This window comes from Misgurnus anguillicaudatus, chromosome 18 (assembly GCF_027580225.2).
Source record: "Misgurnus anguillicaudatus chromosome 18, ASM2758022v2, whole genome shotgun sequence".
Lineage (NCBI taxonomy): Eukaryota > Metazoa > Chordata > Actinopteri > Cypriniformes > Cobitidae > Misgurnus > Misgurnus anguillicaudatus.
Genome location: NC_073354.2, coordinates 19108220 through 19119674, shown reverse-complemented (window position 1 = coordinate 19119674; position 11455 = coordinate 19108220). Strand labels below are relative to the sequence as shown.

Below are 11455 nucleotides of genomic sequence, written 5' to 3'. Positions count from 1 at the left end.
TCTCTTAAAGTTTTTTTTTTTACTGTCAGTAACGAGTAGAGTAGAATACGTTGCAAACTAAAATATTTACATAGTCTACTTCAATGTAAAATAAAACAACATTTTAATAAGCACAATTTCAACAAAATCATTTAAACGACTTACAACACTTGTCCATCAGTCTTTTCCTACATTGTCCGACAAGGCAAAAACAGCATTTAATCCGAAGGTTTGTTAATGCACACTTCTGTGTTTCAGTAGAAAACTAAAGCCCCGCCTTCGCTACAGTATGATTCGTCCGCACCTACACACCGAGTGCTCTTCGAGCTCTTCATATGGACGCGCTCACTGTCAATCTAGATGAGTGACACCCTGAATGTACCATGCCCCGCCCCTCAGCAGCCGACGCTATTTGAGTGAGAGACGGCTGTTTTATTCACACAGAGCTGGTGCCCGAGCGTCGTCAATGGGAAGGGAACGCCGCGTTGGAAAAAGCGCACAGTGTTTAGTCAACTTTTAACTGCACCATGATTTGCGCCTCAGTTTCGTGTTTGTGGACTATATTTTGCCTTCATTTATGTTTTTATTTGAACACTGGAATAGCACAGAACACGAGAGAGGTGAGTAGTAAAGTTTCCTTCATTGCAGTCCGACTAAATACATCGTGACAGCGGAGCGCGACATGTTTACAAGTAACCAACAAATCAAGTTGTCGAAAGTGAAGTATCTTAACATTGTTGTCATTATATAAAACATTACACATCATTAGCAGATACAGCATCGGCAGTGCGGTCTGTTAACGTTACTTCAGACAGACATACAGACAGACAGAGCGTTCCAACACTTTATATCACATTGTAATAGACAACAATACGGATCCTATACTCAATACAGTATGTGTCTAATCCATTTGGCTGTTTAGTTTAACGCAGACTTTTGCTATTTAGATGCGAAGATGAGCGATTCACTGCAACTGCACACGAGGACGTGATAACCATGTTTAATCTGGTTAAGCTCAATCCTCATCATGACCCTATGCCTCGTGTTCACGTTTTATCAAATAACATTACGCGCTTTCAAAACGATAACAATAGCATACGACGCGTTTGAAGAGATTTAACATAAAACTTGGAAATATCTACTTGATATGCATTGTTAACCAATCCGTCTATATGATCTGAATTTATTATTTTAGTCCGATATATGTAAGTTATGCTTATTTATTACACTGTAGGTAATATAGCATACTCTTGGGAGCGATCAGTTAAGTAGTAAAGGAAATGTCCTGGACGAAAATCACTAAGCAGTCGAAGTGCTTCTGTATTCGTACCAAGTTATCGGAGCAGATTATTGATATTCACAATGTAAAAGCACTGCTATTCTGTGATAGACTACATGTAGGGTACTGAACATCTCTATCACACATGCAGCCTACAGTAGGCTAACTAAAAGATCCTTAAAACGCATAATGCATTTTATTGCAATATGGATACAGAGTATAGCCACATGAAGTTATTTAAATTCGCATAGTTGCTGTTGTTTATATGTTTGCTTGCTGTAGTTTAGTCAAATTTCAGTTGATTACTTCCTAAAATAAGGTAATTTATTTATAAATAAGTTTTTTAGATTGCCATGCTGTTTCAAACAATAACCCTTTTTGGAATTTTTTATGAAGTATTTTATTAATATTATTTTAACAACCACAAATGCATTTACATTTACACTTATGCATTTGGCAGACGCTTTATATATATATATATATATATATATATATATATATATATATATATATATATATATATATATATATATATATATATATATAGAGCATTAAGCGATGTGCTACAATAACACAACGGTTTGTTAGTCAGCTCTATTTTAGTCATATGATTGTGCAATATCTACTAACACTTCAATAAAAACATGTGAATGGAAACGTAGCTTTTAATTTCACAAGTGATGAAGTCTGCCTTAATCCGCGCGCTTGCGTGCGCGTACGTGATATTCTCAACGGTGCGGACAAATAAACTTCATTACGGTTCACCAAAAGCAAAGGCTGGAAATAACACGCGTCAGTCAGTTATATTAGCACAAGAACAGGTGTCGCACAGGTTTCAGAGGCGCGAGGTGCTCATTGTCATAAATCTCAACCGCTGTCGTGTGAAAATGGGTCAAACTCGCTCTGTCACAACACACTGCGCTCATTCACACTCTTTTACATTTCCACTGGAATAGGATTGCGGTATGTGAGAGGTCACAAACATTAAACACAATTAAAGATGCATTATTTTAAGTGTGCGCTTATGTCTTGTCGGCAGTGATCTTGCTGGATTCAAAGGCGCAGCAGACAGAACTGGAGTGGATATCGTCTCCTCCGAGCGGGGTAAGCAAGAAACTCCACAACTTTGACTTGCAAACAAACAAACATTTATAATTTTCACTTCCGTATTTATTTACCCTGCTTGTTGTATTTTAAGCGTAAGCTACAATTATGTGGTGGTATAGTGTACTAGCTCATTTTTAATTGTCGGTGTTCGTACCACATCAAAACGGCTTATTTTCCAATGTCGATCTCTTTAAAATACTAAGCGATTGGGAGGCGTAATGTGGTTTTTAAAAAGTTGTTTGTCTTGTACTGATTTAAATGGTTTAACTGATTTATAAAGTGTAAAATAAACACATTTGTAATGCATTGAAGGCCTAAACATAACTTTCCTTCAGCTGAAATAGCCAAACTAAGTAAATACTTCATAGAAAAATCATAACCAGTAAGTCATAACTGCAAGAGAAAGAGTAAAAGTTTTGGTCGATTTTTATTGTTTCTTGAGTTGCATTGCAATACATGTAATTTACCTATAGATTTGTTTTACACAAGCAAAACTTTGGACACACTAAATTTACCTTTCGCGTTATCTTAAAAACCTTTTGATTTAAAGACTTATGCTTATTCATGTTTTAAGTCAATTCTGTAGATGTATATATATTTGCTCCAGTTCGTGAATAAATTGTTAAAAACTTTTTTTGTATAAATAATTCTTTTAATACTTGTTAGAAAGCATTTAGGATGCACCACATGAAGTTAGTTGAGAGAATGGCCCGAGGCTGTAGATTTGTATCTACTGTAGGCAGAGGGCAGCTAATTTGAAGAAACTACATTAAAAGACAATTTTAAAAGTTTTATCACTGCATAATATTGTTTTCCATTTGTCTTATTTTAAAGTTTTGATAACTTTATGATGATGAATTTTAAAGACTGAGTAGGTGTGACTGATAGTTTATATTATTTCTTGTGGGCAGGCGGTAATTCGCAAAAATTTACATTACTTTATTTAGACTTATTTGTGTTTGTATTGATTTAAGTCACTGATGCATTCTACAATTATTGGAACTGCACACAATGGCAAATAAAAATTAATGAATTTTTTTTTAATTACCTTCACACTCAAAAAGACTTAAAAAGAATAAATGCAAAACCTGCAAATTAAATAGTATAGATTGACTTTCATTTGGGGAGTTTATATTATCACAGAGGCCAGTTTTAACACGCTGAAACATTCTCCCTCGAGTTTAAATCAGAACATTTTTGCGTGGCAAACAAAATAATGTTGATGATTAACTGTATTTTCTTTTTTTTCAGTGGGAAGAGATTAGCGGCTTGGATGAAAACTACACACCCATTCGCACATACCAGGTATGCCAGGTCATGGAACCAAATCAGAACAACTGGCTACGGACTAACTGGATTGAAAAGGGCGATGCCCAAAGGATTTTTGTGGAGCTGAAGTTTACCTTGAGGGATTGTAACAGCCTTCCAGGGGTGGTTGGCTCTTGCAAGGAGACGTTCAACTTATACTACCAAGAGACCGATGTGGAGGTGGGAAGGAATATAAGGGAAAGTCAGTATGTGAAAATTGACACTATAGCCGCAGATGAGAGTTTTACTCAGGGTGACCTGGGGGAAAGAAAGATGAAGCTAAACACGGAGGTGCGTATAATCGGGCCTCTCTCCCGCAGAGGCTTCTACCTGGCCTTTCAGGATGTAGGGGCCTGCATCGCTTTGGTCTCCGTCAAAGTTTATTACAAGAAATGTTGGTCGATTATTGAGAACCTGGCCACGTTCCCAGATACGGTGACAGGGTCAGAGTTTTCATCGCTGGTGGAAGTGGAGGGCAGGTGTGTCAGCGACGCAGAGGAGGAGGCCGACAACTCTCCCAAAATGCATTGCAGCGCAGAAGGAGAGTGGCTGGTGCCCATTGGGAAATGTATATGCAAAGCTGGATTTCACCAGAAGGGAGATGCATGTGAACGTGAGTTGGCTATTTCATTTACATTTGCATCCTATACATCTTGTGCCGTGTGCATTCATGGGTTGCATTAGAGGGCCAGTGATTAACCTCATACATAACTTCGAACCGAAGAGAGTGCAATTTTATTACATGTAAAATGTCCTTATGTGTCCATTTACTGAAATAGTCCATGTTCCAAATGTTTCACCAGGTGCCCAAGCATAGAATCATTCTTGCGTGAGGTAATTCATACAAATTAAAGCAAACTGATACAATAACAAAACAAACCATGCTGAAAAATACGAAACGGCCAACAAATAAATCAAAAAGAAAAGCCAAGAAAAATGCTTACTGGGCGGAGATAATAATGATGGATTAAATGTGGGGGCAAAATCCTTGGCACAGTAATTGGAATCTCTGTTAATCGTTTGATTTGTGGGCTCTTAATTTATAGCCCTAGTTGCGTTGACACTGGAATTTAATGATAACTAGCACTTCAGCTTTGCTCACCGCTCTTCAATCTGAACCCAACTCCCTATTGCTCTCCTTCTTCGTCTAGTTTCTTCACTTTCCGCTTGGCATTGGGCCAATCCAATCACTCGCAAACGACATCAAGTCATGCGAAGGTTCAGCCAACGCTCAGTCTTTGAAATAACACCAACAGAAAGAGAAAACAAACAGTGGACATTCTGTAACAATGAGGCCTGGGGCTATTTAGGAAGTGTCCGAACAGGAAACGCAATTACAGCTCTCTGCATCATGCTGGTTACTCGAGCTGTGCTTGCAATTAAGGCTAAGACACTTTCAGTACCATCAGCTTCACTAATGTCGCTAAGTGTTGTTTTTTGACAGTCACGTGACTCCTGATTACATTTACGAAGAGGACCACTTGGTTTTGAACAATTTGGTTTAGCCGTCCACCCTAATTTTTTATTTTTTTCGCAGATGTGGGTCATCTGCACGGACCAGTAATGACTTATCAGAATATCTCCGGGAGGTTTGGATAGCTTTTACGCTGCACACATACACGTCCCCATCATTAAGTTATCATGTAAAGGGTGCTTCAGAACACTATTACGTTATCAAAAGCTAAAATGGGCAAGCCGTCCGGCACGGCTGCTTCACGCTGAGAGGTTGTTGGGAAGCTGAAAGCCGATTTTTAAAATCCAGAGAGGGAGCAAAGGAGAAAGTTAATGGTCCTTCTATATAATGTGGGTTATTTGGCGCACATTGAACATAATAAATGGATGTGCTTTATCTGTTTTATTTTTTAAGTTTTCAACCTATTGAACATTTCAGAATTTTGACTGGAAAAAAATCTGCATTTTATTCTAAGCAGTGAAATCGCATTGACACGTCCTCCTAATCATAATCCCTGTCTACGAAGCCATTTTGCATTCTTCACAAACAATGTGGCGTTTCTCATGCAGCGAACAACAAACAAACACTGTCACCCATTTAGATTTCTGCCCTTTCCATTGTCACTTTATGAGTTGTGCGTCGCTCCTGGCATGAGTGGCTGTGATATTACCGCTGTAGTTAATCTAAATAGAATGAGCGTGAGACTGCAGCATCAGCACTTCCTCTTAGTGTTTCTACCGATATTAAATTGCCTCTACCGAGTTTCCCCCCAGCACCGACCAGACTAAAAAATACTGGAATTTTCCCCCCTTCTGTCAGAGGAACAGTGTTGCAGTGCGCATTATCTTGGGTTGAAGGCCTGTGAGTGACAGGGGTCTCTTTAGTATGGAGAGCTGATCTTTTCAGGAGCACACAGCTCATGTTGCAGCTCTTCTTTTACTCTCTCTCCATCCCCTCAGGGGTCGGCCTAGACATTGTGACCCTGATGCCTTGGAAAGTTCATTTTTTTTATACCACCGCAACATATTCTCATATAAAACCGCACTATTTATGTACGGTATACACACACAAATGGACGCTCATGCATACTGAATCGAGTCTAAAATGTCTGGCATTAAAAATTGAGCGGGGAAACCTAAGAAGGGCCGCCGAAATGTCTGTTTTGACGGTGTCATTCATCAGATGCCTTATGGGGGATTGTGCGTCTCTCAGTTCCTCGTACTTTTTCTCTCTTCCTTTTCCTAAGGGGCAGTTTACACAGGACGTGTCCTTGCGTCCATCTGCAATGGTTTTTAATTGTTTTTCTATGTAAATATTTGCGAAGCAGATGTCTATGAGTGCTGCAACCCATCTCCCTGTTGTTTTAGCATCTTGCAGCACGACTCTGTGTTTGTGAGATACTGTGTCAAGGTAAAAACAGAACAGGTTTTCAAAATGCTTCTCAAGACACCTATATTTTTCTCTCCATTTTTCTTTCAAGTTGCTTTAAAATACAAAAACCCCTCCTGTGTGAACGCCCCCTCGAACTTGTTCTAACTTTCTCTTGCTTACTTTTGGATACGCTTTAGTCTTTTCTGTTATCCAAAACTCTGCTCCTCACAGTTACAAGAATCAGTGTTATGGATGTTAGAAAAAGCAATCTGAACTGTTCAATGGCATGCCATAGTTTATTTGCATAGAGCTTAAGTAAAAATAGTGGCTATTCATTTGCGAAACGCTGTTCAATAGTGGCTACTTAGAAATAAAGAGACACACTAAGCCCTTTAGTAGCAAAAAAAGAGTCCTTGTAGACAGACATTGATCTCTTTGTATTCGTTAAAGTTTTACAGACAATACGAGGACTGTATGTTGCTCAATTTAAACATGTTACAGTAAAATCAGTTAGATAGTGGACCCACTCCACTTACAAAGCAAGTTGTTATGTTTATTACTCGAACACGAAAGAAAAACTAAAATGGGTCTATATTTCTCATTGGTGTACACGCAAACAGGCGGAGGTTCTGGCAATGGTAGGTGCTAACACCATCCATCTCCCAGATGTCAAATAGTTGGACAGAAGTTAGTCAAAGCCTGATTGATTGCCAGAACACAGAAGGAGGGAGCTAGCTGTTGAGACAAGCTACTAAAGTAGCCAGGGTGGAGGGAGGCGAGCAGGAAGATTGGTCCCAGAGCAAGGCCCAAGCTCAGGGAGAAGCCTGCACTTTGCATTTCAAATGATACCACCAGGAGTTGGGGGTGGGCGGATTGCATAAAGCCCTGACACGCGAGTGATTGATAAGGTGTGAAAGTAAAGGCTACAAACGGTCATCCGTTAGAGAACTGTAAGTGAGCTTAATTATTCAAACGGAGGTAAGTTCCTCTGGGAACCCCATTGGGTCCAAAGCTGTCAGGGTTAGAATCATCTGCTGATGGATCACGGTCTTCACGCCTGGTCAGGGTCTAGGAGGACGGTGGCGTGCGCCCGGAGAACTGTTTATTTTTCCCCCTTGGTTTTGTCAGATGGATGGTGGCTTTGAAAACGAGAAGAGTTGTCGGTATGTTTTGTTAGTCAGGTGAAGCACAGCTGTCAGCTTGCTGGAGTCCAGTTATTGATGTGTTGTAGTGGCTTCATCACTTTAGCTCTCACTTTAATAAAAGTTTGTAGGTTAAATGAAGAAATAATACTCGGCCAATAAAAAAGTGAACAATAATAGGGGCTACTATCAGATTTTGAGGCTACTTCTAACGGTATCATCTCATGTGTACGCCATTTTCTTGACTTTTATTTTTTCTATTATTTTTCCTAATCTTTGTGTAAAATGTATTGTGTGAGGAAAAAACGACTTTTTCACCAGTATAGGCCTTTGGTACAACACAGTGCACAGTTATCGTAGTACGATAAAGAAAACCATCAGGCATTTAAATAAGACAGCACACCACCAAAAACTTCCTTTCTCTTTCTTTCTTTCTTTCTTTCTCTCTCTATATATGTCTCTCTCTGTAAAGGAGAAAAGTCTGCAGTTATGTAATAAGTTATTGATTTTGCTCTTAGGAAGAGATTGAGCTGCTGAGTCTCCTGCTTTGCCGGTTTCCCAGAGGAGCGTCTCTCTGACAACACGACCCTCCCTGATGTTCACTCAGTGTTAAGGCCTTCAAACCGGTCACATATCACTTTCACCCGGTCGCCCTGGGCCAGAGCTGTTCCAAGCACACACACACACACAGTCACATTGTTGCTTTTAACACAATGTCCGCTTGTCCAATTGCATCCATTAGTACGGATGAGCAGAGAGAGCAACCTGAAAAGAGAAGCGTGTGTGCCAGCGTTTAGGCGGTTAAAGAGAGCAAGCCTTTCAAAGTACGGGCCCATTTGTGTGTCTCTGTACGTAAAAAGAACGTTTTACTGGGTGTGTCAGGCTTTTCTCCAGCTTTTAAAGACTAAGCCTATCAAAATCTGTGCGTGTGTGAGGGTCGATGGAGATGTCGGGACCTGTTAGTGTTGCTGGAGCTGCAAGCAGGGCGGCTACTGGTAGGGGGTCTTTGTTTGGAGGGGAAAGAAGCCATAGAGTTGGCTCCTCAGGCAAGCCAAGGGTCAACTGCTTGGCTCATCCATCTTCCAGCCTGGCAGTGACCTGTCAGCCCGGCTGCTCACGTTACTAAGCAGAGCAGGCAGGCCTGCATTGTGCAAGCTGCTCTGTTTGCAACCATGTGTAAATGAAGTTAATATTCACTGACCCTGTGCTCAGCTCATGAGCGACCCCGGTGACACCACGGAAATCACGGCATTGCGAAACGACACACGCTCTATTCACATCAACTATTTCACATTGCTTAAATGTTTTCATTTGTTTTGTCTGGACATGTGCGATTGATCTAATGCCGCATTTCACTGCTGAGTCACATTCGGCTTTGTTGTGTTTTTTTTATTCGTGCTGGTGGATTGGTGCACTTATTCCTGCTTTTAGAAGGAACGAGAGAATGTGCTACAGTGTTGTCAACAGTTAGCGCGAGCAGGTTTGTGCTGAGAATTAATGCTTTCCCATGTGAAAAGCACTGTAGTGTTTATACGTTTGAAATCGTAAAGTAGCTGTTTATTTGTTCTCAAATTCTTTGTGATTGTGTAAATAAGACTTAGTTGCAGAATTTGATGGTTGTTGGATGAACTCAATTTCCTAGGCCTAAAATTGGTTGAACTTAGAGAAATAGTTTATAAGGAGGGCTCAAAAGTGCAACCAATTTGGTCGCCCATGCGCCCTCATTTCTCAATGGTGCGCCTTAAAAAAATATTAGGTCGCACCAGTGCGACCAGCCATTTGACGGATTAAAAGTCTCTACAACTCTGTCTCTGAAAGTCTATGTTTGGTTCAACAACAAGCACACATTAGGTCCATGTCATGGTATAACCCAATCAGAGATAGTGAAGGGAGGACCCCTCCCTTTGATTGGCCATGGTCCAGATATTCCTGTACGTGTGTGTGCTTTTAAAAATACATGTGGCGTGTTGCAGTCAAAACCGCCAAGAGAGGCAAGTGCCCCGTCCGATAAACAGAGTGGATGTAGCCGCAGATGTCAAGCCCCGGTCTCTGCATTAGGTAATGAACCACATACAATCGAATCCGAGCCAGAGCATATTTCTTATAGAGAAAAACGTCTCGAACGTTAATCTCCGCGTGACACTAGGGGCGGCAGTGGCTCAGTGGTTCATGTAGGTTGTCTACAAACCGGAAGGTTGGTGGTTCAATCCCCGGCTCCACCGGACCAAGTGTCGAGGTGTTCTTGAGCAAGACATCTAACCCCAGCTGCTCCCGATGAGCTGGCTGGCGCCTTGCATGGCTGACACCGCCATCGGTGTATGAATGGATGAATGTGAGGCAACTTGTAAAGCGCTTTGGTTGGCCATAGGTCTGTTAAAAGCGCTACATAAATGCAGTCCATTTACCATTTACCATTCTTCATTAAGTTGTCATAATGAGACTGTCTGTCATGAGCGCCCTCTAGCTTCACGTATAAATAAAATAGACAAACAGAGTGTGAATGGCTGTAGCCATTGCAGTGTATGGAATAAATATGGATTAAATATTACCCATCCCAAAAAGTAAATATTTAAAATGGAATAAATATTTATCTAAATATGCACACTTTGAATAAAAAAGCCCCAAATGAACAATGAGTTGTTTAGTGCTTTTATGACAACCGTGCAGGAGAATTTTTCTCAATGACAGCGACTGAGGGTCATACTTAAAAATTTTATACAAATTCATAACAAAAATGAAGATATTACTGTCACTATAGGGTTTTCTGAATAAAATAAAGGTCAAAAACTGAATAATAAGTCTTAATGCTTTTTAATGCTGTATAGTGTTTTGAGGTAAGTACATTTAAACTAACAGTAACTTTGAATTAATGTAAATAAAGAACTCTTTAGGATGCTTGTAAAACTGTGGCGTTAAATGCGATGCGGTCAAAAATTTGGGTGCAACTAACTTTTATTCTGGTGCACCTAAGAAAAAAAGTTAGTCTCGAGCCCTGATAAGGTTTACATGAGGAATATTGTTTTCCGATTACTAAGAAATTTTTTTTTTGTAATTATTTCTTTGTTGTTTATAATTACAATTGGATCAACAGCACCATTCGTGTATAAGGAGTCTGTCTTGCATTTGTGTTTCCATAAAATCATAAAAAAACAAACTAAGTTTGTGTCTAAGCTTTTTTTGTCTGGTGCATGTATCTAATTTTGCGTTTTAGAAAATCACAGCATTTTTTTCTTCTGTAGATTCCTCCCAGATCCATTTAAACAAATCGCATGTTTATCGAAGCTTTCCAAAATCACATTCGCTGTGCTCTGATCGCTCTGTGGGGGCAGAGATGCTGTTTGTTAATGAGAACCAGACTAAATTTTCTCCTGCTCATAAAATGAGATTATTGAGAAGAAATGTCACACACACATGCGCGCGCACGCACGCACACACACACCTACACACACACACACACACACACACACACACACACACACACACACACACACACACACACACACACACACTATTGTCTCTCTGCCAAGTTATTACTGAATGTAACTTGGAGTGAATGCATTGTGCCAAAGAAGAATCAATAAAATTAGAAAGTAATGTTTCTCTCTATTTTTACACAGATAGCTACAAGCAGCACAGTAACCAAGACCACATGAAACGATCATTTTTTCCTGAGGGGTTGATTATTGAAAGCTATAAATGTGTGATGCATGTTAGTTTTTCATGGATCACCAGGACGGATGCTGGGAATTGATTGAGTGCTCTATTAGTCTCTAGGCCCCATTCGGGAGTGTAGATGTGTGTGTGTGTGACTATGGG

General features: G+C 40.1%; 1 protein-coding gene across 4 annotated transcripts in view; it reads left to right on the top strand.

The window, feature by feature from the left end:
• Positions 1-395: 395 nt before the first annotated feature.
• The window catches only part of epha7 (eph receptor A7), a 78736-nt gene continuing 67676 nt past the window's right edge, over positions 396-11455 (top strand). For 2 of the 4 annotated variants that reach the window (XM_073856001.1, XM_073855999.1), the window contains exons 1-3: positions 396-603; positions 2301-2362; positions 3617-4286. In XM_073856001.1, coding sequence (XP_073712102.1) covers positions 507-603; positions 2301-2362; positions 3617-4286 — 829 coding nt within the window. In that variant the 5' untranslated portion in view covers positions 396-506. The remainder of the gene's footprint in view (positions 604-2300; positions 2363-3616; positions 4287-11455) is intronic. The other 2 variants (XM_073856003.1, XM_073856000.1) reach the window with 1 other exon arrangement.